The following is a 27,287-nucleotide window of genomic DNA, read 5'->3' on the forward strand; positions in this document are numbered from 1 at the left end:
TAGATTATTTTATGTATTATTATTAATTGTAATTATTGTGTTAAATTGTATTGTCTATTCTTATCGTATTGTGTATATAATTGTATTGTGTATTGTAATTTTATTGTGTATTGTTTATATTGTGTATACCACTGCCACCGGGTGCTTGCCCACTTGCAGTGTAAATAATTACATACATACAACAGAGCATCATTTAGGAAGGGTAGGGAAGGGAAATCCCCCCAGAGTTTAATAGTAAATAAATAATAATTGAGTAGTACTGCAAAAGAAAAAATAAGAGAAAATTTCAATTTAGGCTATTTCAGGGGTAATTTCTTGTGATTTCTTTCAGTACCATTGTAACTAATTATAATTAATAAAAATTGAAATATTGGAAGAACTGATCCCCGGTCTGATCATTATGGAACTTGTGATGGCCAAAGCAGATGTAGCGCAGAGTTTTTTTCTCGGATATTCCCGTTTCTTTATTTCATTCCATCAACACACACTCCTTCCATCTACAATTGTTAAAAATTGGCTGAGATGCAGTCTTGAAGTAGTACGGGTCTCCGATGCTTGAAGTTTAAGGTCCTGGGGTTTGTTAGATGTTCATCTGTGGATAGCAGATGGCTCTGTCGTGGCTGAGGTGGGATAGTCCACCTGTCGGCATTGGATTCACAAATGCTACTCGAGAAACCTGTTGCACTAGAACAATCATCGTATATAGAGCTCACCATCGGCTACTGTGACCATCAGTGCAATTAACGCAATATTGAATCAGTCATTTCCATAAGCGCTCAGCAATCAGTTCTCCATAAAAAATACCTTATTTCAGGAATGGCGCCTTTTCAAAAGTGCTGTGAATATTGTGAAGCTTGTGTACATCTAATAAATGCCTGGAATAATGAATGTCCTTCCTCAGCAGAAAGATGCGTTCAAGTGAGACGAATACGATAGCGTCCTTAAGTGATTTAGAATAAAAAAAATGGAATAAAACCCTTTTAGAAATGACTGATTCAGATGTGGTAATTTTTTTCAGTGTCGATGTAAGACTATGAAAGATTGATTGAATCAGTATTAAAAACAAAATTTTGCGTTAAAATGTAATCCTGCGCCGTGCCGTTGTGGTCTTAAGGCACTAGGACTCGCTTACGAAATGCACACGGATTTTTCGCATGAAATTTCGGCCAGTGTATTAGACCGGTATCCATCCAGCATCGTGATGCACTTGGAGAGCTACGATAGGTAGCGAAATCCGGTTACGAAAGCCAGATATAACGGCTAAGGGGATCATTGTGCTAACCACACGATTCTGGTTAGATGATCGTCCACCTCTGCTTCGGCATGTGGACGTGAGGCCAGCAGCCGGCTGATCGGTCTGAGTCCTTAAAACGCCGTAGCTCCACGGATTATTATTATTATTATTATTATTATTATTATTATTATTATTATTATTATTATTATTATTATTATTATTATTATTATTATTATTATAGATTTTGAGCCACGTGCTGACCATGTATCATATGAATATCCTTAATCAAAGTAACGGAAATGAAATTTTTCAGGACAGCAGGATATACTCTTTTAGACCGAAAAAGGAATGAAGAAATTTTAGAACAATTAGAAGCAGAGTCAGTAGAAGAAAAAATCAACAGATACAAATTAAATTGGCTAGATCATGTAAGAAGAATTGAAAATTCAAGAATCCCAAAAATTATGATGCAGTATAAACCTAGAGGACATCGTCGACCAGGAAGACCTTTTAGAAGACTGCTAGATGGGGCCCAAACAGGTATACAGAGGCCTAATCCGTGAAGGATGATGATATTATTATTATTATTATTATTATTATTATTATTATTATTAGTATTATCATTATGGAGAATTAATTCAAGTAAGCGATGATATTGTCAAATGAAAACTATTTCGAAGGATTTCCATAATTTTCTATCCTGATAGTATACTAATGCAACATAAGGTAAATACTATTTAATTATTTACTTACTATATATTTACTTATATACTACTACTGCTATTGCTGCTGCTGCTGCTACTACTACTACTACTACTACTACTACTACTACTACTACTACTACTACTACTACTGCTGCTGCTGCTGCAGTGAAGAAATGTCTTTATTAAGAATCTTATAGAATTTAACTGTAATTATTTTAATGTCTAAGAAAATATATTTTGGGTGGTATGTATATTTATCTTTTAAATATTAATTTGTATGTAAATAAATCTTCACAGATGCACATTTCAACACTAATATTGTTATTATAATATTAACAACAGCATCGGTTTATCTTTTTCACATTCAGTTTTTAATAAGGACTTCCACGGGTGAGCAGATTTGAAGAATAATCCTAATTTGAAACGCTCGACACTGCACCACGGAGCTTAGTACGTGGGGAGGGGCACAAAGCGAGGGAAGTGGGGTGCAGTGCGTGGTATTGACCATTGCAATACTCCACCTCTCCCTCAATTTCCGCAGCGCATTGGCGGGTCAAGTCTAAATTATTAGCCGCATGTTTTCTTTCCGATCTCTCAAATCTAGGCAATCTGTTTATGACCAAATCTAGGCAATCTGTTTATGACTATTATTATTATTATTATTATTATTATTATTACTATTATTATTAAAGGTTTAAGATTTCATGAACATTTTTAAAATAGAAATTCTAAATCTCTCTCTCCGGTCTGCAGATGTATAAAATATGCTAATTTTCATGGATTGATCTTGGATCCATTTAATGTGTAGCATATACTTTTTGGAGTCTTATGTCAGTTGTATTAATATCTTAATAAAATTAATTTATTTTGTTTAGATATGTATTATAATATTATTCTCGTTATCATTTATACCATTTATATTATTTTCATTTATAAGATTCCAAGCTTTCATTTTCAATTGTCTTTATTGTTAATTGTCTGTATTTTAATAATAATAATAATAATAATAATAATAATTATTATTATTATTATTATTATTATTATCATGTACTTTTATTGTAATTTCTATCATTGTTACTGTTTTGAAATTATATTTTCATTGCTGAACTGTTATTGGCCTCTGGCTGTTGTACAGCACATTAAATATTAGTAATAAATAAAAAAAAATGTTATCATTATTATTATTATTATTATTATTATTATTATTATTATTATTATTATTATTACAATTCTTCACAACTATTTTTTGTCATATTTTGTCGTCCAACTTACATTTCATATTACATTCAACTGGTGGCATGTAGCAGCAAATGCCCATTTGTCTATTTTAGACAATTACTATAATAATAATAATAATAATAATAATAATAATAATAATAATAATAATAAAAGAATAAGAAGAAAGTAATGTCAATATACCCTGAATTTGTTGTTACATCATCCTGTAGATTCTGCGAGTCTTTCTTAGGAATAGAAGTTTTATACAGTGGAAAAACTGCAAGCATATCTAATTAATATTAATATTTCAGTATAAACAACATTTTAGTATAATATTCATCGTGATTGTGAAAGCCCTCCTAATTTGGTGTAAGAACAATTTTGATTTTAACATCCGTTGATGCTTTCACTCATCATGTATGATATTACGTTTTCATAATACGAGTATATAGTCCTGGAAACCATTCTCTACCTAGTATACAGAGTGAATTCATTTTAGGAGGGTATTCTTTGAGATAATTCAAACAAAAAAGTTTAATATAATTTTGCTCGTTTTTGCTTCCTTTTCGAGATAAAAAGTGTTTCATATGAAATATTTCATAGCGTGTTTTGGGAAAGTCGTTGATTCAATTCTGAATATGCTTAATCAATTTAAGAGAGCAGTTTATTATGACTATTACAATTTTACTACGTCATACTACTTTTGATCAATAAAACGGTACGAAATGATGTTTCAACCAATCATGGCTGTTTATCTCTTACAATTTAATCACTTCCCTAGCATTCGTTTATTTTTATTACTTCCCTAGCATGTGTTTGTTTTTATCACTTCCCTAGCATTTGTTTCTTCGTTTACCAACATTTCAAACTGCAAATTCTTTACGGTACTATAAAACATGCTTTGCGATCGTCATTTGTTTCCCGCATTGAAAGTCAACTGCAAATGGCGGCTCCGTTCAAACCAACGAGTTAGAAGAGAGATTAATCTCTCTTCGTTGGTTCAGAAGTTTCGGTGAAGCTATCATTAATGAAATATAATTTTGGTAAGTCAATTAATACCTATTTTATTGCATTAGAGTAGGCCTACTTTATTTCTTCTAATCATTATATACTTTCTTTTGTTTTTATCACCTCCATACCATTTGTTTCTTTGTTTGCCAATATTTCAAACTGCAAATTCTTCACGGTACTATAAAACATGCTTTGCGATCGTCATTTGTTTACCGCATAGATAGTAAACTGAAAATGGTGGCTCCGTTCAAACGTATTGGTAAAGCTAACATTAGTGAAATATAATTAATTTTATTAGAGTACTTTATTTCTTCTAATCTTTATATAGGCTACTTTCTTCTAATCGTGTAATAGTCAAATCAAACTCGAGTTTTGATTTTCTCTAGATAAATCAAAACCTCTAGTGAGATTCTGATGATAATAAATTATTGAACGAATTTTAGTTTTATCCTTTATATGTGCAGAAATTTTTTCCGAACAAATGTAACTTTTCGTTCTGACAAGAAATTTTTTAATGTTACGGTCTTTTCTTGCTATAGGCTTATATGCCCAGCTTAGACGTGCTTACAAAAACACATGTAGACCTATTCATTCGTGAAAAGTTAAATAGTTCTTATCATTTTCATAAATTCTAGACTTTTCATGTAAATTAACAAAATTTAATTAAACATTTAATATTAAACATTTTGATACATGAATTACCTATATGCATGGATTTTTTTTTTTAGGAATTAAGGGTGCTATTCATAGATATTTTGCTAGCCCGCGCTACGAGCGTGCTAAACTAGCCCCGGCTATCGACTGGTTACTTGTACAGGATTCATATCATATCTCATCGCTAACACTGGTTTATGAATACAAAAAACGTTAGTTCGTTAATCATCCACCGGAAGCCCGCTCTAAAAATGTCTATGAATACGGCCCTAAGCGACTTACTAGTGTAGGGACTGGATTATTATTGCTCAGAATATGGACCGATGGGGGGCTTATGTGAGTGCGGCAACGAACCTCCGGGTTCTCTAAAAACCATTTGCAAGTAAATAGGCCTACTACTGTTTTTATTTCTTCCAGAACAAGTCCGAAGAGTGTGAATATCTACTACGATGCATTCTGAAGAACATAAAAAGCTACAAAAATACTATCGTTATACTTTTCCAAATTGAACACTGTCCTGTTACTGTTTTCAACAGGCTTGTGCCAACATTAGTGGTTCTTTAGTCCGTTATTTAACGATGCTGTATCAGCTACTAGGTTAGTATCGATGGAATTGATGATAGTGAGAAGATATTTGGCGAGATAAGGCCGAGGATTCGCCATATCATCTTACAGTTGGAGAAAACCTCGGAAAGCCAACCAGGCAGTCAGCCCAAGCGGGAATCGAACCCACGCCCGAGAGAATCTCCGGATTAACAGCCAAACTTTTATTAATATTAGGGGTCTACTAATAATAATGATAATAATGACAACAATAGCAATAGTAGTCAACAAAATGAAATACTGCGAGTTATATGATTCAGTTAAATATTTTCAACTCCACAGAAAACAGAGCCTGAATTTGAAATCATTCCTTCTGCTTTAAGAGCTCCGAATGTGGAGCGGACATCTGCCCTGTTCCGGCGATACCACTTGTTTAGATTGCTACCTTTGTGGCTTTGTGCGATCTGAAATTCGCCCCACAAACGCAAAGCCATGCAGCTTGTCTGCATCCTTTATTGTTTTATAGAAATCCTGGTTAATACGGTACCGGTAGCTGGAATGCTGTAACACTCTATGTTCTGTGCAGTATAAATCACGAACCAATGTGATGCGCAATGAGGTAAAATAATTCGTATATTAAATAATTTAATAATGACTTTATTTACTGCACTGCTGTATAATATGTTTGTATAATCACTCATACTTACATCTAGCATTAAATCCTGGATTATTTTAATTCAAATATGGCTGTGAACAATAAGAATCCTTCGCTGGGCTTCCTTAAAAAATGAAGTAAAGAGAGTCTCACATAAGAGATTTGTGTCACATAACCAGGGAGCGAAACTTGTTGCCCGATAGGAGAGAGGCAAGTAGTTTCAGGTTAATTGTGTTCTATAGTCCCTCTACTGCATACATGGGCACAATTTTCGGTTACGTGAGGCACTCGATTTGAAATAGTTTGTTTACTAGGAGAGGAGACTGCAGGGTAGATGGGAAATATAAACTGCTGTGACCTGCGTCATCTTATCGTAATCGCTAAGGCGGTCAGTGGCGAATTAACGTGAGAGACTCGAAAACTTTTATTCAATGTGGCAAATTAATTCGGCAGCTTTAATCATAAACCTCTTTACTATTTCTCCATCATTGAATTGATTTAAATCACAGGCGAGAAATTGCGTAACTAGCCAATAATATTCCATCACGTTGTCTACGTTTATTTTCTTGAATATTCTGGCGTTTCTCAAGATTACTTAATAGATTTGCACGTTCTCGATCTAAAATAATTTCAGAAAATCATATTTCGTTTTCTACGCACATTTGATATTGTTTTTTTTTATTTCTTTTGGAAATAATATGTACAAACAACATTTAATTCCTTCTACCTTTTAATGCAGCGCGTTTAAGGTATAATGTCGTATTTAGTATACGTACTATGCAAATGTTAAGATCATAAATTTTCTTCGGAATAGTACGGAAAATAACATTTAATTTGTCTTACCTTCTAATTCAGCATGTTCTTTATGACATAAGGAGTATTGTTGTTGTATATTAAATTTATTAATGCCTAATAGGATTTTCGAGCATAACATACATCGTATGTTCTCCCCTTCTAAACAGCAAAAAAATTCTTCCTCTCATTTCTCATGAAATAATCGTTTTCTAACGCGTACACACTGCTTTGATAATGCCATTATGCCACCACTGATATTGCTTATGAAACTGATATAGAATCTGCCCACGCCTATGAGCTACGTGAGGGAGGAACGGGGACTGTGAAGATGATGTCACCCAGAGCGATAAGCTCTGTGAAGGTCAGTGAGGCACAAATTCTCAAGTGAGGCACGATGCCCATCTCTGCTCTACTGTATACAATAGAAGGCGGAGTGGGTCGTGCTCTGTTGAACTACTGTCACAGTCTAGTATATACAGTCACGAAGCTCAATACGTAGTAAATATTATCCATTGATAGTTGCTAACCACTAGGATCGCTATTATCGCCTCATTACAAACAATGCGAAATAGTACCGGCACAGTCTATTGTTCCTAGCAACTTCACAACTCATGCTTCGTGACTGTATATACTAGAATATGCTACTGTGCCTTAGTTGTTCGCAATTTATTTGTTTTGTGTTGCAGTCGACGAGTAATTTTTAATTGGTTATTTTACGACACATTATCAACTGCGACGAGTAACTTACATTATGGGCTAGAGACCACAGAATTCCTTATTAATTAAAAAAAAAAATCTTGTTTCATCGCTAATTAGTTGTAAGTTAATCTCAATAATTTCGTATAATTTGGAAAGAGAGTTTTAAGTGAAAAGACAACCCTATATTACGCATTAGGCGTCCAAATAATGATAAAGTTTTCATACATCAATTTATTCAACAGATTCACAAGGAACCCAGATACATTTCAACACAGTAGGTTTAAATTCAGTGTAATGCTTCAATCACGTCAACTTTAACATTGAAAGTGATGGATTATTGTTTCAAAACTATTTCTTTCAAAGTAAGAAATGCTACACTTTTTATATCGTTGAAGTAACCTATTGTTTTAACACTTTCTGTGAGTGCATTAACATTATTAGCCTAACATTTATCTGTACGATATTTACTGGATTTAGTAAGTCATTTAAATTTACAAACAATGAATATGAATCATGTAACTCGTATTTTTCAATTTTCTGAATCACTAGTTTACTGACATGCTTAAATAATTTTTATATTTCAATCTTTAAGTTCGAACTGAAATGGTTAATTAATTTGCCTACCGACTCCCCTACATTATTATTAGAAATTACTACATTCATTCTAGGCTTCAGGTAATTATGCGAAAATCTGTGGTCTCTACCTATGCGTCTCCATCGCTGACCATGACACTCATGCGCAAATAAACAAACCTGTACAGGTACACTATAGGTTTAATAGTTAAGGAACAACAAACCTGTTTCATCGGGCAACAAGTTTCGCTCGGAATACTCGTATCGGCTCTCGTAACTACACTAATGGTCGTATTGGCTCCCTGATTTGAAACATTGTTCTTACCTGAACGGTCGTATCGGCTCCCGGGTGTGAGAGGTATTTATTTCCCTGAACGCCTCTTGTGCTGTGTGTTATGAAGCTGACTTCCCCCCTGAAATATGGACTAATTTTGGTAATACAGGAGACCGGATTACAAACTGCTGCGAATCGTTTCATGCGAAATTCAACCAGGAATTTAGTGCTGTCCATTCTAATATATCCTATATTATTTCATGGAACTATTGAACGAAATTCAAGAAGACACATACATAAAGCTTCGAAGCAATAACGGTAGAAGAAAATCAAAGAAACGGAACACATTAATTTGTCAATTTGAGCATAGAAACTTAATCATAAACAGAAGCAAGAAAAATCTTTTGAATTTAATATTTTCTAATGTTAATAGAAAAAAAGAGTTGAAATAAGTTTGGAGGGGAGCAGTGCCCCCCCCCCATTGCAAGAATTGTAAACAATGTAGGCCTATCTGTAGCGATCATAGAGCTACAGTCTGTACAGAAAATTATCCTCGACTTCAAGAAAAAGAAGATTGCTTGAGTAATGACTGATAATGTAATGGAATATGGACAGCATAAAACCACAGTCTAGTATATACAGTCACGAAGCTTGAGTTTATGAGATTACTAGGAACAATAGATTGTGCAGGTACTATTTCGCATTGTCTGTAATGAGGCGATAGTAGCGATCCTAGTGGTTAGCAACTATCTATGGATGCATATTTACTACGTATTGAGCTTCGTGACTGTATATACTAGATTGTGATACAAATGAGATATTTAATGTTTCTCTCAGTAAGCTACACTTCATTTCTGTGTTTATTCTTTATTTAGTAGTTTGTATTCTTTTTATTATTTCTGAATATTTGCCTCAAGTTTTACAATAAAATTGGTACCAGTAATGAAAGTTATGTGGTGAATATCTATTGTGCAATTTATTTACAGTTATACTTGATATTTTGAAATAAAAAATCAATGATAAAAAGAACATTGCAATCACTAAAATATGTATATAGCACATTTTCTCAGAGTCCATGTATAATTTATTACTGCCATATAGAGTAACTAGGGGAAAAGGAACTGGCCACCCTACACCATTATCTCCAGGTCTAGTTGTCTCATATGACAAGTTTGTATAGGTAATGTCCATACTTCAGCAGAAATATTGTACATGCGCAAAGATTGTTATAATGTGTCGTAAAATATTTTATCAAATTGTTTCCCCACCCCTGAATTTTGTCAAATCGTATCTACCAACTGAATACAGCAAATCCAGTTCACTGTACTGAAGTTGGTAATAAAACAAGTGACGTCTGACAATTTTGGGCGACATGCGTGTCGCTGTCTGACAGGTGTGAAGTTTTGATAATATACTTTACGCTACATTTTATTACAGAATTCGTTTTACATCATGACTACTAACGATATTTTTCTTAGATTACGCTATTTGGATGCCTATCCGAAAACCTTGGAAGATTTTAGAATCAAAACTTTTGGAGGAGCAGCAGGTAAACAATAAGAAAGATTGCCAACACAACACCAAACTAACCGGCACCTGATACTAGGGCCGGCCAAACATTTTGTAAACATAAAGATACCTATTAAAATGTAGTCCTAATATTATTGAACTTCATTATATTGAATTGATAATATATTACAGTCTCCTAACCTATAATGTTGATTACTATTCGAAAAACAATATTTTTACGCAGTAAAATTTATGACAACAGCATTGCGTTAATGTGCATGGTTTATTATTTTATATAATATAGCAAATAATGATCTACTATTATAGAATTGAACATACGTACACTATAGTTACGGATTTTGTGATATTATCTTCATTAAATCGGTAGTAAAACATTTATTGTACTCAAATTCTACAACTAGGCCTACTGTTTGTTTCCAAATCTTGGTCACTACTTATGATTTATTGAACACTATTAAGAGAGAAGCAACGTTATTTGAAAGAGCATAAAAATTGATCTAGGCCTACCATTTTAGATATAGCTAGAGAAGCTTTTTTGACTGCTTGTTTTGTCGAGTTTATTACAATACATTACAATCCCTGTTATTAATACTGGAGAAACTACTGAAATTATTTGTTAATACTTAAGTCATAGCAAAATTAGACATTTTTAAGATATTTACTATACTAGTATCTAAACTTAACAAAATACCAATTCTCCAGAAAAGCTACACTGAAGAAGGCACAATTTTCTATTGTTTCACTGCCTTCTGTGAGATGTGAGGTATAGTGATAAACACGTGATTTTAATTTGCAGCCACAGATACTGTCAGTATAAAAATCGTTTGATACTTAGGCTATCTCTAGGCTATATTATAATGCACTGTTGTAGTCCCTCTCCCTCCCCCACACTTGTTACAAGTATAACACTTGAGACGTCCGGACGGAATACTAGGGAATTGAGCCATTTCCCAAGTAATTGTCCGGGACCTCCTGCATGTTATGTTGATAATTAGTAACAAATGGGGGAGGGAGAGCTACAACTATGCATTAGAATAGAAGGTAAGTATCAAACGATTTTTGTGTTGAAAGTATTTGTGGCTACAAACTAAAACCACATCTTTATCTCTATATACATCTCATAGAAGCCAGTGAAGCAAAAGAAAATTGTGGCATCTTTAGTGTAGCGCATTTCAGGAGAATTATCATTAAAATAACTTAATTTCTTTCTTTTACAGTTACAATAGTGAGCTGCTGTGTCATAGCATTACTCGTGTTTTTTGAAGTTCAAGACTACTGGACACCCACAATCTCGGAAGAAATATTTGTTGACACATCGAGAGGACCAAAGCTCAGAATAAATGTAGATTTTATAATACCTTCAATTTCTTGTGAATGTGAGTTTCTGTTGTATTCACAACACAGCCAACTTTTCCTTGCTGTTTAAAATATTATGGCTATAGGCTAGTTCCTTTTAGCATTGCTGCTTAAAATGTTATGGCTATAGTAGGCCTCAGTTTCTGTCTGATGCTTTTCCAATTCACTGCGGGCTAAAACAAGGCGATGCACTATCACCACAGTCTAGTATATACAGTCACGAAGCTCAATACGTAGTAAATATGCATCCATAGATAGTTGCTAACCACTAGGATCGCTACTATCGCCTCATTACAGACTGCGAAATAGTACCTGCACAGTCTATTGTTCCTAGTACCCTCACAACTCAAGCTTCGTGACTGTATATACTAGACTATGCTATCACCTTTACTTTTTAACTTTGTTCTAGAATATGTCATTAGGAAAGTCCAGGAAAACAGAGAGAGTTTGAAATTGAACGGGTTACATCAGCTGCTTGTTTGAATGCAGATGACGTGAATATGTTAGGAGAAAATTCACAAATGATTAGAAAAAATACAGGAATTTTAATTGAAACAAGTAAGGAGATAGGTTTGGAAGTGAACCCCGAAAAACAAAGTACGTATGTGATTATGTCTCGTGACCAGAACATAGCAAGGAATGGAAATATAAAAATTGGAAGGGCGAACAAATTCAAGTACCTTGGTGCAACAGTAACAAATATAAATAACACTCGAGAGGAAATTAAACGCAGAATAAAATATTGAAAATGTCTGTTATTATTCCGTTGGAAGCTTTTCTCATCTAGTCTGCTCTCGAAAAAGCTGAAAGTTGGAATTTATAAAACGGTTAAGCTTATATTACCATTTGTTCTGTATAGTTGTGAAACTTGGATTCTCACTTTGAGAGAAGAACAGAAGTTAAGAATGTTCGAGAATAAGGTGTTTAGGAAAATATTTGGAGCTAAGAGGAATGAAGTTACAGGAGAATGGAGAAAGTTACACAATGCAGAACTGCACGCATTGCATTCTTCACCTAACATAATTAGAAACATTAAATCCAGACGTTTGAGATGGGCATGGCATGTATCACATATAGGTGAATCCAGAAATGCATGAAGAGTGTTAGTTGGAAGACTTGAGGGGAAAAGACCTTTGAGAGGCCGAGACTTAGATGGGAGGATAATATTAAAATGGATTTGAGGAAGGTGGAATATGATGGTAGGCAGTGGATTAATCTTGCTCAGGATAGGGAAAGTCGTTTGTAAGTAAGTAAGTAAGAGTGTACATACTGAATGTGAACAAAATTCATGCAGTGGTTTAGGATAAATCATTGTACACAAACAGATGTCATGTCAAAAACCACTTTGTCGGTATGAGAGACACTAAAAACAATTTTTACTTTAAATATCTCGAAATTGATTTTTGCAACATCATGTCACTTTATATTTGTATTTCGTCTGTTGAGAAAGTAAAAATGTATTTCACATTGTTTTAAAACAATGGCAGAATCGTTATAAGTGCTCATATATTAATTACAAAACTACGAATCATATTCTTGTGTTACAGTTTTGGTGTTGGATGCAATGGACAGTTCAGGAGAACAACACTTACAAATAGAACATAATATTTATAAACGCAGACTAGATTTGGATGGAAAACCAATTGAAGATCCTCAGAAAGAAGGTAATTGTCATGATTAGCCAAGGCCCCACATTCATTATGTGGGGGAACTTTTAAGTCCTCAAAGTATTAAAATATATTAAAAAATGTAATTTATCTTAAATATACTATGCTACCATTTCGAAGTGGTATAAAATGCTGACAATGAAGAATACCACTTTGAAATGGCTGATGGTGAATTTGAAATATATTACTACGGTATATTTTTCATCATCATCATCATCATCAACATCCTTGCATGTATTGGGCCTAGTGGCCCATTACAATCTCTTGCCAATGCTTGAATAGTCTGGTCGAGGATCTCTTGCCCACAGGATGGTAATTTAAAATTTGGCGTTGAATTCTAGAACGAGGCATTCTGATGACATGTGATCTCCAGTTTTGTCTGTATTTCTGTAGGTATTCCGTAATCGGTTCAATCTGCAGTTCTTTCATAATGTCAAAATTTCTAATGTGATGCATTCTCGTGTATCCCACTGTATGATGCATAAATCTCATTTCTGCCGCTGTTCGGTATATTTTTAACATATATTAAACACTTTAAAATTTTAAAGTTGTATCACATTTTATATTGAAAGTGTTATAAACTTTGCTTACAGCTAATAGATATTAAATCTAATAATTTACACCATATATGTATTGTAGCTTTTTAAATTGTTTTTTGAATGAAAAGTTTTTTACCTGTTTTAATAAATTATAATTTCCCAATTTCAGATATTGGCGCTGGAGGAACAGAATTAACGAAAGTAAGTAGCTTATTTATTAGCATTTGAGAAACTTGTAGGATGGAGATTTTGTGACTTGAGAAATACGCACCCTTGCTAGGCTAGTGCACACTGAGTGCAAAACTGTTTTGTATCTGTTTTGCCCTTATCTTCTGCAATGCAAGACAGCACAAGGGCAAAATAGTTTTGTCCCAACATTTGCGCATACCGGCGATAGTATTAAGATATTTCTTTTGCAAAATAGTCTTTGTAGAAGTAGGTGCAGTTTGTATTCGGTCTCAAAGGAGAAAGAAAAAGGACAGTATTGAGTACATCCCATTTTCAGTTCAAAATTACTGAAAAGAAAATTCTACAAATTGTATGAAGATCTACAATTTCTTTCATACTTTGTATTGAATTTATGTATTAAGTTTCTATGGCTTGGTGTCACTTGTCTAACTATAACATACAAAAACATAAAGTTTAGCCTATTGTCAAGCCTATTTGTCAGGCTGAAAGATTATTAATATATTAATGATGTTGAGTTCACTTTCTTGGCCCTTGTATTCAAAGAAATATTCGAGTTGACATACACATTGTTTAATGTATTACAGAAAAAGTCATTGGACATTAGCTTTTGCGTAATTATGATTAAAATACGGGCAGGATACAAACTAACAAATGGAATGATGACATATTCAAAAGAATTATTGAAGCAAGTTTGTTAAAAGTAGGAACTCCTATCAATGAAGAAGAATACTATCAACACTTAAAACTACTGTTTTATGAAATACTAGATAATGTGATTCTGGATATTAAGTACTTTAATGATGATAAGAAACTCACGTTTTTAAAGCTTGCTGATACATCAAAATTTTCCTCATATTTAAATATATTTCCCAGTAATTGCTTTGGATAATTTAAAATTATGCTTTTCGAAGTATTTTCCTGAAACACTAAGACTAAACAGTGAACTTGATTTGATATTTAAAGACGAAACATATAGAAATATGAACATTGAAACTTTAGTGAAATCTCCCACAAAAAGCAGTACGGATGAGGTGTTTGCAGAATTTTACAAAGTACTAAGCTTAATTCTTATAATTCTATCTACTAGTTGTTCTGCAGAAGGAAGTTGTTCCTGTTTAAAGAAGATTAAAAATAAACTTAGGAATAGTTTATGCATTAGCAGGATGACATTGCTAACTTTAACTGCCATCCACAAGGAACTCCTTAGTGAATTAATGAAAACTCTTCCTTCTACAAAGACTCATAGATCCCTTTGCTAAAGTGGAAAACAGAAAAATTGGTATGATTCACAAACAATTTATTGCAATATGTTTCGAGAACCATGAGAGTTTTGTGGAACAAATTAACGACGATAATCGAAGCTTTTACCTCAGGATCCAAAAGAAAGTAAGTCTAAAATCTCCATTTTATGATATAATGAGATGAATGTTCCACTTTGCATACAGCTTTATGACTTACATTCTTTGAATATCGAAATATATAGCAACTACGTATCCATCCTGCAATTCGGGAGTACCAACATCGAAACAAGCATAACATACTATATATTAATCAACCATAACCTGAAAATCCTAATTTTGGTGTTTAGCCTCTACTTCCTTTTGTCCAAAAGCTCGACTATAATTACGTTATAGCAAGAGTAACATGTTAAGTAGATTTTATTGCGTTTATTTCTGTTGATGAAAAGTATTTCGAATTTTTTTTATGTAGTAAGAAAGTAATGTATATTATCGGTTGTTCTGTATTGTGAAACTTGGACTCTCACTTTGAGAGGGGAACAGAGGTTAAGGGTGTTTGAGAATAAGATGCTTTTTACTGTATTGTATTGCATTTATTTATTCCCCGTAAAATCTATTACAGATTATAGGTTCGTCATTAGGTACAAACACACACGCAAAATAAGATTTCTAGTATGAGTTTAATTTTAACACCCTTAAGTTTTTCAAAGAATAGTAAAACTACCAAAAGACACAATAAATAACAAGATACATAAGACATTAAAATAAATAGACTAACATAGATTAGGTAAAAACAAGATAGGCCTACATAATGAGATTACATTAAACAAGTTTATCATCTGAAGTGATTTTTTAGGAGAGCGATTGAATCTTTAAGAACCAAGAAACTTCATCTTAGTTATTCTGTACATTTATTATTAATATTGTTTGGAGAAAAAATTATGCGCAACAGTAATGAAGGTTGGTATTCTACTTTATAGCTTTAATGTAAGAAAACAGTCATTTTGAACGACATGGACTGAAACAAAATAGTTTTTACCCTGGTTTTGAAACCTTCATAATTTAAATGCTTAATATCTTCGGGTATCTTTTTATATAATAAGATACCTGTATGTAAGCACTGTTAAGACTTTTGGTAATAGTATGAGAATTTATATGCAAGTTGTTGGCAGCTTTAGTGTTATGGTTATGAATTTCAGAAAATATTTGGAGCTAAGAGTGATGAAGTTATAGAAGAATGCAGAAAGTTACACAACGCAGAACTGCACGCATTGTATTCTTCACCTGACATAATTAGGAACATTAAATCCAGACGTTTCAGATGAGCAGGGCATGTAGCATGTATGGGAGAAACCAGAAATGCATATAGAGTGTTAGTTGAGAGACTGGAGGGAAAAAGACCTTTGGGAAGGTCGAGACGTAGATGGATTTGAGGAGGTGCGATATGATGGTAGAGACTGGATTAATCTTGCTCAGGATAGGGACCAATGGCGGGCTTATGTGAGGGCGGCAATGAACCTCCAGATTCTCTAAAAGTCTATAAGTAAGTAAGTAAAGTAATGTTGTTTTTAGAAATAATACTCAATAGTAATGTATTATCTTTTTAGGAGATGAATGCAACTGAAGAAAAGAAATGCGGAAGTTGTTATGGTGCAGAAACTCCAGATTATCCGTAAGTGCATGTACTAAGCATTAAAGTTCATGAGACTAAGTATTTTGCAAAAGTAACCAAAATTCAATTCCTGGCAAGTTGTATGATATTTTTGGTGAACTTGGAGGATATGGAACAGGTTTTGTCAAACTACATTAGTTTGCTTTGCTGTTCTCATTCCAGCAATAGCATAATTATTTTGTTGCTTCTGAGTTGCCTACAATTAAAAATATTGTCAGCACAGAATTATAAATTATCACAGGACTTCATTTTATATTAACTTTTCTGTCTACAGACAAAAAAATAATGAAAGATCAATAGGTTGTATTAAACATAATGCAAATTAAAATTGCATTACCTGTATTAATCACTGTACGTCTTGAATATACATCTTGATTAAACACTTTTATCAGTAAAGATTTGGTACCTAGATTTATTATATAAACAACTTTCCTCTATTAATTGATACTTCAAACTATGTTGGTAATTTACCTTAGTTATGACTAGGGACCGGATTTTTATGTAATTACATATTATATTCCTTTCAACCTAACTGTATATGAATAACAAATCTTTGCGAATCTTGCCATTAATATATTACAGTTTGATACTACATATTTTTACATATTTACCACATTACATATTATGGCTTGGTATTACATAAATCTACATATTTAGAGGTTTTAATCATTTTTACTTCTCTAAAAGGAGAAAAAGAAAACTTCTGCTGGGGAAGTTTACAATTTGAAATAGATTTTGAAAAGCCTTTTTACCTACCCAAGAAAGGATATATTTCGGGACGAAACATAACGTCCTTAGTTCCAGGAAGTAACAGAGCCACTCTCCCCATACCGCCCACTGTAAATATGAGTGAACAAAAGGCAACCTTTCTCATACATCTACCTTGTATTGTAAAAATCACTCAGAAAGTAGTGTAGCCTTCATGCGGTGGAGTGGGATGAGAATGACATGATTCGTCTTGTACCATAATTGTTCTGCACACATCTTAACAAGCCGTTCCCATGCAATTTGTAACCTTACCCACTTTCTTCCTAATCCTTCCAGGGAAAACCCGTGTCAAGTCTGACATGAGCAGCAATAAAGTAGCCGACTTTTGAAAAGAAGCTGGAATAAAGGAACAAACTGGAAAGATGTTGAAAGATTAAAATAAATACCTTTTCAGGTTATTGCTTGACCTCTTTACCTTAAATTTAGTAGACCTATACGGAAATGGGATTTTCCGAGCAATTAGAACCTTGAGGTTGGAATAATCCTACCCTTCTGAATGAGACAGGAATGTCACTTTTCAAACAACAGTTTGTAAATGCCTATAGTTTGAGATTTCAGTAGGTACTTTGTTTCTTACACGGAGCAGCTGAAATGCATGTGTCCCACATCTCCTCTTATTTTCTCCTAATTCAGTAAAGCGAAACAGTGCTTGCAGTTCTGTTGTGTCATTCATTTCACTGAGTTCTCTAGTTTCAGTACTTACAGTATAAAGTGCAAGTGAGTTTATCTGCTGCTTTTAACTAGCTAAAATGGCCCCTGTATCTTCAACCCTAACGACAAAAATAAAAACATTGATTGTGATGGACGAAGCTTTCACTACAGATGGAAAAATAGTAATGTGTCAAGTGTGCGGTAAAAAAGTCGGGTGCTCTATGAAATCACAAATGGAAAGTCTTACCTATCTTATACCAGCCAGATATTGATATTAAATATTTTCATGATTTTACATATTTTGGTACATATTCAGCTTATTTTTCTTACATAAATATGTACATATTTCACATCTTGATATTACATAAAAATCCGGTCCCTAGTTATGACTGACTAGTTTTAGCTTGATGTTGACCATCTTCAGACATCAAGTTGAAGCTAGTTATTAACTAGGCCTAAGGTAAATTATCGTCATAGTTTCAATTAACACAGGAAAGTTGTTGGCCATCAGCATAGCTCAGGCAGTAGCACATTTGCCTGTTGATCCAGAGTTGCGGTTGGGCATGGGTTCGATTCCCACTGTGGCTGATTAACTAGTTGGGTTTTTTCCCGAGTTTTTCCCCCCACCGTAAGGCAAATATCAGGTATTCTCTGACGAATCCTTAGTCTCATCTCGCCAAATACCATCTCGTTATCTTCAATTCTATCAATGCTAAATAACCCAGTAGTTGATACAGCGTCGTTAAATAACCTAGTAAATAAAACAGAGAGAGAAAGTTGTTTATATAACAAATTTACAAAATCTTCAATGTACGTCTGTCTTCTTGCATTTTTACTGAAATATCTAATTTCTGTAACAGTTCAGATTTCTAAATTTCCTTTTCCTCATTTGGTCTGCATGCTGCATTGAAAAGTAAATGTGTGTTAAAGGTTTGCTTGTATGTTCATAATAATTCTTACCTTTTAGATGTTGTGATACATGTGAAGCAGTAAAAGAAGCCTACAGGAGAAAGAAATGGGCTTTTCCTGATCTCGATACAATTGTTCAGTGTCAGTCTGAACACTACTCAGAGAAGTTGAAGAATGCGTTTTCAGAAGCTTGTCAAATATATGGCTATATGGAAGTAAACAGGGTAAATATTAATTGCATAGTAAAAGTTATTCATGATTTGTTATTATGAACTTTGGCCTATATATTAGATTTCCAAGTACGTGGTACAGTCATGAAGTTCTAAGACATGACGCCTGGAGGGTAGGCTCCCACAAGAATCTGAATGTATCACAAGATGCCGCATAACACAGCGTACATTTAAACAGAACCACATCCTCCCTCAAAATAGTCTCCGTTGGCCATTATGCATGTTTGCCAACGTTGGTATAGCTGCTGGAAGCACCGTTGAAAGATGTTGGCAGGAAGGTCCCGCATGGCTTCTCTTGTGGCTGTCATGACCTCTTCGGAAGAATGAAATCTACGCCCACGTAGGGTTGCTTTCACGAGAGGAAAGAGAAAAAAATCGCATGGTGCGAGATCAGGTGAGTACGGAGGATGTGGAAGAACTGTCACCTGTTGTCTTGCAAGTTCTTCTTGGACAAGGACAGAGCAATGTGCAGGGGCGTTGTCATGTAGCAACAGCCAATTCTTTGTACGCCATAGCTCAGGTCGCTTACGGCGAATTGAATCTCGTAAACGGCCAAGGATCTCTTTGTAGCGGATTTTGTTCACAGTTGCACCTTCTGGGATGAATTCCATGTGAACAATTCCATTTGAATCGAAAAACAGTTCAAGCATTACCTAGCCTTTTGACCTGTCTTGTCGCGGCTTTTTCTGTCGTGGTGATAACGGCGTTTTCCAGGTAGCGGATTGTCGTTTCAGTTCCGGATCGTAAAGGAAACACCAACTTTCGTCTCCAGTTATTATCCGGTTGAGAAACGTCGGATCATCGTCAGCACTACTGATGAGGTCACCACAAATCGTCATGCTATCATCACGTTGGACTTGCGACAGGATTCATGGCACACTGTGCTGGGTAACACGAGACATGTTCAGGTCATCAGACAGAATTTTGTAGCAAGTACCATGGCTGACCCCTACTGTTGCTGCGATATCGTCTACCGATTAGGAGCGGTTAGCACACACCAACGTTGCAACTTCTTGGATCTTGCGTCCAGTTCGTATTGTTTGTGGCCGACCAGTACGCACATCATCTTCCAAACTGTCTCTTCCTTGCAAAAAACGTCGGTGCCACCTAAACACAACACTGCGACTCACTGCGTCCTCACCATAAACTTGCTGCATCATTTGAAACGTTTCGGCAGCAGTTTTGCTTAATTTCTGGCAGAACTTGATGTTTGCCCGTTGCTCAAACTGTGACATCTCGGGTTCTGACGTGCGCATTGAAATCACCATCACAACAAAGACCGTAGTTCTGCTTACAATGCATGCACTCAACTGTCTCTTGTTGGGTCGAGAGACTAACTGACAAGGTATCATACCATGGTGCCACCTATGCGCTATAGTGCACCACAACGCCACTATGCGTTCAGTATTAGAACTTAATGACTGTACCACGTATTGTAGATTGTAAACCTCTCATTCTAGTGTGTTTAGCGTATCATCGGTAAAATATATTTGATACAAATTCTTTCAAATAGCATTTGCATTTAGAGTTGAAATATGTTTGAAAATGTGTGGAGTTTTATATGACACTCTTTATTTTCATTCATAATATCGTATTTTCTCATGTAATTTGCACTCATTTTTACCCATTTTGGCCACTGTAAAAGTTGGGTGGATAAAATACGTGGAAGTTCTGTTAATTTATTTCAGTTTTGTAATAACAAACGTTTTCATAATCTTAATTTAGCGATAATTAAATCTACTGTAATCATAATGATTGTATGTGAATCATAAGCAGTGAAAAATATAGTGGGACTGCGTTGGTGTTAATGCAGCTTATGTGGGTACCTCTTTGTTACTTGTTAGCTTAAACAACAAGTTTAAGCCCCCTCCCCACGACAAGATGAGTACCCACGAGAGGGTACATGTTCAAACATTTTTAACAAGAGCCAGAACAGGTCATATTGTCACTCAATTGTACCTACAGCGATTTCACATTTCTGATAATCCTACTTGTCTGTGGTGTAATAATCGTGATGAACGGAAAGCAAAAATCATACTGTATTTAATGTTGGTGCATAAAATACATGGAGTAAAAACAAAATCCAAAGTAATCGTTAAAAAATTCGGGTGTGCAAAATACACGAGCAAATATGGTATGACAGTGTATTTCAGATTTTCGGTATCAAAGATTCTATGATAATTTTACAGTAAGAAATCAAACTATTTTTTTCTCTTACTAGTAACGTTTCAGCAAAGATTTATTTTAATTTGTAGGTTGGTGGAAGTTTTCACATTGCTCCTGGTCAAAGTTTCTCCATAAATCATGTTCATGGTAAGTTTCTCTTATAATTTGCATGTGTGTGATTATTATACAGAATTTACTGTGATTTAAATTTCTACAGTGTTCTGAAGTATATTTTCCATTTATAAGTGAAATAATGCCATAGAATTTTGCTTTGTAATTGTAAGTAGTAGCAGTCTTGTGAGTACAGATTTGTTACGTGACGTATGTAAATCTGAGGAAGTAAAAGTCTATGGACTCCCTGAAGGAAAACCCCAGAAAAAACCTCAACCAGCTAACTTGTCCCAACCAGGATTCGAACCTGGACCCACTCATTTCACGGACAGGCAGGCTAACCATTACTCCGCAGTGGTGGAAACAATAGTCACTTGTTGTTTAATTACTGCACTAATTCTGAGGACAGTATTATTATGAAACAATCAGTTTACTAGAGTAGATTTTTTATTACCGCAGTAGTTTTATGAAACAGACAGAGCAGCAATATTTACTGCGGTAAAGTTTTATGAAACAGGCTACAGATCTGTTAATGAGTTGTTTCTTTTTAAATTTAATATTCAGCTTTTTCTTGGTGTTCTTTCTACATTCATTATTTTTTAACAACATTCTAAACCATTTTAATCTGTTCTAAATTTTCTTGCAAGCTTTCTATACAAAAACTTTCTCATATTGTTTAATATTTTTCTCAGTTTATTCTTGTTTTTTCTAATATATGTCACATGAATTTAATTTTTCCTGAATCTATTTATATCTCACTTTGTGTAGTCCATGTCCAAGTTTCAGAAATGTTTGTTGGGACAAGTTTGTAGTATATTTGTTAATTGCATTTTAAATGTCTGACCATGTAGAAATTTTAACTTTTCATTACCAGTAATCTATTACTTATTTCAATATGAATTTTTTCATTGTGAATGTATATATGAATTTTCTATAACGTAGTATGCTTAAAACTTGAAGCACTATTTATTTCTTAATTTTCTAGTGCATGATGTCCAACCATTTTCCTCAACAAATTTCAATACCTCACATCGTATCAGACATCTCTCATTTGGAAAAAATATTCCTGGAAAAACAAATCCCATAGATGGAACAGAAGTTATCACACATGAAGGTAAGCTATTACTGCGTTTATTTAATAATACTTATACGTATAGGTAGTCATCAATATGATGAGGATTTTCATTGTGATATGGTTGTGGGTAGCTTGGGATATTTCAAATGTAATGTAAGGAATGGATTCAATGTTTTGGAACTCTCTACTTATTCCACTATCAGCAGCATAAACCTAATTAAAGTGCATCAAGTGTAATGCACTTACTACTTCGTTGTAAAGTGAGGACAGTAAATTTTATCGAATTCGTCTTACCATGATAATTCTCTGAAATGTGACTCTATTTATATACAAACAAGTGAACATAGCCTCTCACCTCTATTATTTAATATCAATATTGATAAAATAATTAAATTATGGAAAAAGCAGACAAAAAATATTGGAAGTACAATATCAACTTCCAAAATTGTTTCTATACAATTATATGCAGATGATCTTATTTTGGCCGAATCAGAAGATGATTTACAGAAGGCAGCATGCAGATTAAATGAAATTATGAAAAATTTTGATATGAAAATTTTTTAACATCTAAAACAAGATCCAGTACATCAGTTATTCATAGATTTCAAAAAGGCATATGACTCGGTTAAGAGAGAAGTTTTATATAATATTCTTACTGAATTGGTGTGCCCAAGAAACAAGTTCGATTAATTAATATGTGTCTCAGTGAAATGTACAGCAGAATCCATATAGGACAGTTTCTGGCTGATGCTTTTTCAATTCACTGTGGACTAAAGCACTGTTGAGAAGAGTGGATATTTGACCTTACTTAAAAAAAAATAACTACAATGGTAGATAAAGTTTTACTCAATTTGTATCAGTACTGCCATCAGAAACCAAGGAAAATGGTTTTTTCTCGCTAAAGTTCAACTGTTTCTTTGTTTGTATCACCTGCAATATACTGAACTAGTACAGAAGTTTTTGTATTTGCACAACCATACTTCTGTGCTATTATAGAATCAGAAAACATTGCTCTGAATAAATTTCCTGCATGGTCAGAAACAGATACAGTGAAATCCCGTTTTAATGTTCCCATTGTTTTTAAATAATCTGTTAAGTACCAGCCACATTATCATAAGAATAAGGTAATTAATTCTCGCTTTTAAGAAAACCCGATTTAAGGAAAATCCCGCTTTTAAGGAATACTTTTCAAGTGGATTTTGTGATAATGAAGTCCAAAATAGTACCAGCATATTCAATAATACATCTCAATCGATAATAATGCAGTGGCACAGCGGCTTTATTCTTTATCATTCTTTATGGTCTTCCTTAGCGTTGCTTTCACAGAGTGGTTGCTTTGCTTGCTTTGTTCTGGAGAGTTGTGTGGATCCTGTTTCCAAGTTTTTTGTTAGTTTATGGTGTTTATGCATAATTATAATGGCGACTAAATGGAAGAAATTAATTAATTATCGGACTGAAAGTGAAAATAATAAGGGATGTTGAGGGGTTAATTCTCAAATAACACTATCACACATGGCAGAAAAGCATGGTTTGGCAATTATTTCATTAAGGGGAATAATGAAAAAGAAAAAAGGAATTTCCACTGCCTAGTTTCAGTGTGGTTCGGGTTCAACCGAACGGAAAACATTTGTGCCTCACCATTTGAAGAGTTAGAAAATATTATAACGAACTTCATTGTAAGTAATAATAATTGTAGGTTTAATTAAATGATTACCTAATGTTTGGTATATAATACATATGTTAGTACTAGTTACTTTAGCCTTTCTTTCCCATTTTATGTTGACTCCTATTTAAGGAGAAGAAAAGTAATCCCTCAGAGATTCTTTAATAAGATGTTCTACTGTAATGAGATGTACTATGCTCTAAAAGAAATTATGTAAATAACATTTCAGCATTCGTGACCTCCCCCACCAAAAATCACATGTTGGGATTATCATATCAGGTTATAGTTTTCTGTCTGCTATGAGTAATGAAAAATACTGCTCATATTGTGTAGTATGAGTTCATATTGCGAGTGTTCTAACCAATAATGCAGTTGTTTCTGCATAAACACATAATTTTGAAATGTCTAAAATGGAATCCCAGACATCGGAATATGTTGTTGTTGTTTTCTAATGCCAGGCGTTTGACAATAAAGTCATTTGACCTCTTGCACTCCAATATTTTTCAAAGATATTATCATGACCAACCAATGAAGCACAGATTTTGAGGTGTTCCGAATCCATTTCTTGGTTTGAGTTGCACAATGGGCAGTTAGGGGACTGATATATTCCAATTCTATGCAGGTGTTTAGCCAAACAATCATGGTCTGTTGCCAATCTAAATGCAGCTACAGACGATTTTCGTGGTAAATCGGGAATTAACTGTGGATTTTGATGCAGAGTTCCATTTTTTCCCTTGGGATCGAGTTATCAAATTTTGTTTGTTGAAGTCTAAGTATGTAGATTTAATAAATCTTTTCACAGAATAATACATAGATTTAGTAACAGGTCTGTAAGTAGCAGTGCTGCCCTTCTTTGCTAAAGCATTCGCATTCTCGTTTCCCAGGATTCCACAATGGGATGGTATCCATTGGAATACAATTCTTTTATTGAGTGATATTAATTGAGAGAGCATTTTAGTTATTTCTGCTGTTTGAGATGAAGGGGTGTGTTTAGAGACGATTGATAGAATAGCTGCTTTGGAGTCTGACAATATAACTGCATTCCTAAATTTATTGATGTGGCATAGAAGATTCCTGAGACATTCACTTATTGCAATGATTTCACTATCAAAACTTGTTCCATATCCAAGTGATCTATAAAGTGAGAAGAGACAGCACGTAACACCTGCACCGGCACCTTGTTCTCTGGAGATCAAGGATCCGTCGGTGTATAAATGAAGCCAGTTTTGTGGAGGGTACCTAATATTAATTGTCTCTAAAGACGATTGTTTCAATATTTCAGTGTTTACTTCTGATTTCAGTATTTCTTCTGTTAAATTTAGATTATATTCTATATTTAATAGAGTTAAAGGGTTTGGTTTAATTTGTAAGTTTTCTTTTAAATTCGGGATATTGATTTTCTGTTTTAATTCTTGAACAATGGATATGAAACTTTTTTTAGTTTTCAAACTACAGAGAGGACTGTATTGGAATATGAAGAGGACAATACTGGTGTCTTTTAACATGTTCACACAGACTACTAAAGAAATGACTTGCATCACTTCTGCTTTCAATGGCTCAAATATATTTGGACTATATATATATATATATATATATATATATATATATATATATTTAAATATTGAGATTCTTATGTTACATTACATTGTAATTTCTATTCCTGATTATACTCGTTATTAAGGTGGAAGGCCAGAGAGAGAGAGAGAGAGAGAGAGAGAGATATTTATGATTTTACTAACAGCATGGTTTAAAATTCTTCGAATCTGGAATATTGAAGATGGCTCAATTCCAACGACGATTCTGGTCGAGGTACAGGCGCAATGCATTTTGGGAATTAGCCACATAAGGATCCTCCTCTAATTATAGTGATAGCTCATCTTCCACAGTCTTCATAATTGTATCTATTATATTGTTCCTCAGTGTGTCCTCATCTTTTTCGTCTCTGTTGTGTCATGGTTTTCTTTCTCTGTCAGGTCCTAATTCTTCTGTTTTTCTTTCAGTGGTGCCTTGGTCTTTCACTTATTTATTTTATTTATTTATTTATTTATTTAATAATAACATATACATAAAAACGTTACATTAAAATACCCCGAAAGAGCAAAGCTCGTGTTCGGGGACAGTTCCGTTACATAGATACACATACTTTGTAGACAAAATACTTAAGAAAAAAGCTCACATAAAGATTGTAATAAAATTAGTAAATAATAATACTAATAATAACTGAGTGAAAAAAGAGACGATGTTTAGATTGATGGATTAATATTAAATTATTATTAGTAGTATAATTAGTGCAGGTCATGTTGACATAGTAACCAAGATAAAATAGAAAAATACACTTAGGATAGAAATAAACTTGTTTTACAATACATGGTACATAATATATATACAGGGAAGTCTGTCATATAAATTTTTTAATTCTGGATCTGAAAATTTCATTGCTTAAAGTAGTCAATTCTGGATGAAATTTTATTATCGAATTATATAGCCGTGGACCATAATTTGTACTGTGTAGTAAAGCAGCAGATGTGAAATATTTAGGTTCAACTAATTTAAGAATTTCATTTCGTCTCGTATTATGAGCATGTGGCTGAGCTACAAATTTCGTTCTATTTTTATGATAGAATTTCATTAAAGAGTATTCATAAATTTGGTCAATTCTAAAAACATTCAATTCAGAATGGATCAAATTTGTTGGATAATCCAGTCGCCTTTTCAAACAAATTTTGATTATACGTTTTTGCAACATAATTAGAGGAAAAAGAGCAGTTTTTGTAATGCCTCCCCATCCAATTATACCATATTGGATAACAGATTCAACTAGAGCCAAATAAACCAAACGTAATACGTGAGTAGGCAAGTAATGGCGAAGGTTTACAAATTTGTAAATTGTTTTACGTATTCTGTTACATAAAAAGGTGATTTGTCTATCCCATTTCAAGTGCTGATCAACAATAATTCCCAGGTATTTCACATCTACAGATTCTTTCAGGCAAGGGCATTTACAGGTTGTAGAGAGTTTACAAAATGAGTTGTGGATTATTAATTTTAAATGAGAAAGTGATTTCAATTTGTTCAATCCAGAGACTGTTAAAGAAAATGGCACCAAAGTAGTTTTAGTTATATTTAGAGATAGCAAATTTGCATCAAGCCAGTTTTTGATAAA

General features: G+C 33.8%; 1 protein-coding gene across 1 annotated transcript in view; it reads left to right on the forward strand.

The window, feature by feature from the left end:
- The first annotated feature begins 9,705 nt into the window (after nucleotides 1–9,705).
- Nucleotides 9,706–27,287, forward strand: part of LOC138710883 (endoplasmic reticulum-Golgi intermediate compartment protein 3) — a 36,980-nt gene continuing 19,398 nt past the window's right edge. Inside the window, exons 1-8 of the mRNA XM_069842066.1 lie at nucleotides 9,706–9,909; nucleotides 11,108–11,266; nucleotides 12,794–12,910; nucleotides 13,622–13,653; nucleotides 16,487–16,551; nucleotides 18,938–19,103; nucleotides 21,365–21,422; nucleotides 22,372–22,500. Coding sequence (XP_069698167.1) covers nucleotides 9,813–9,909; nucleotides 11,108–11,266; nucleotides 12,794–12,910; nucleotides 13,622–13,653; nucleotides 16,487–16,551; nucleotides 18,938–19,103; nucleotides 21,365–21,422; nucleotides 22,372–22,500 — 823 coding nt within the window. The 5' untranslated portion in view covers nucleotides 9,706–9,812. The remainder of the gene's footprint in view (nucleotides 9,910–11,107; nucleotides 11,267–12,793; nucleotides 12,911–13,621; nucleotides 13,654–16,486; nucleotides 16,552–18,937; nucleotides 19,104–21,364; nucleotides 21,423–22,371; nucleotides 22,501–27,287) is intronic.

Source organism: Periplaneta americana, chromosome 12 (genome assembly GCF_040183065.1).
Source record: "Periplaneta americana isolate PAMFEO1 chromosome 12, P.americana_PAMFEO1_priV1, whole genome shotgun sequence".
Taxonomy (NCBI): domain Eukaryota; kingdom Metazoa; phylum Arthropoda; class Insecta; order Blattodea; family Blattidae; genus Periplaneta; species Periplaneta americana.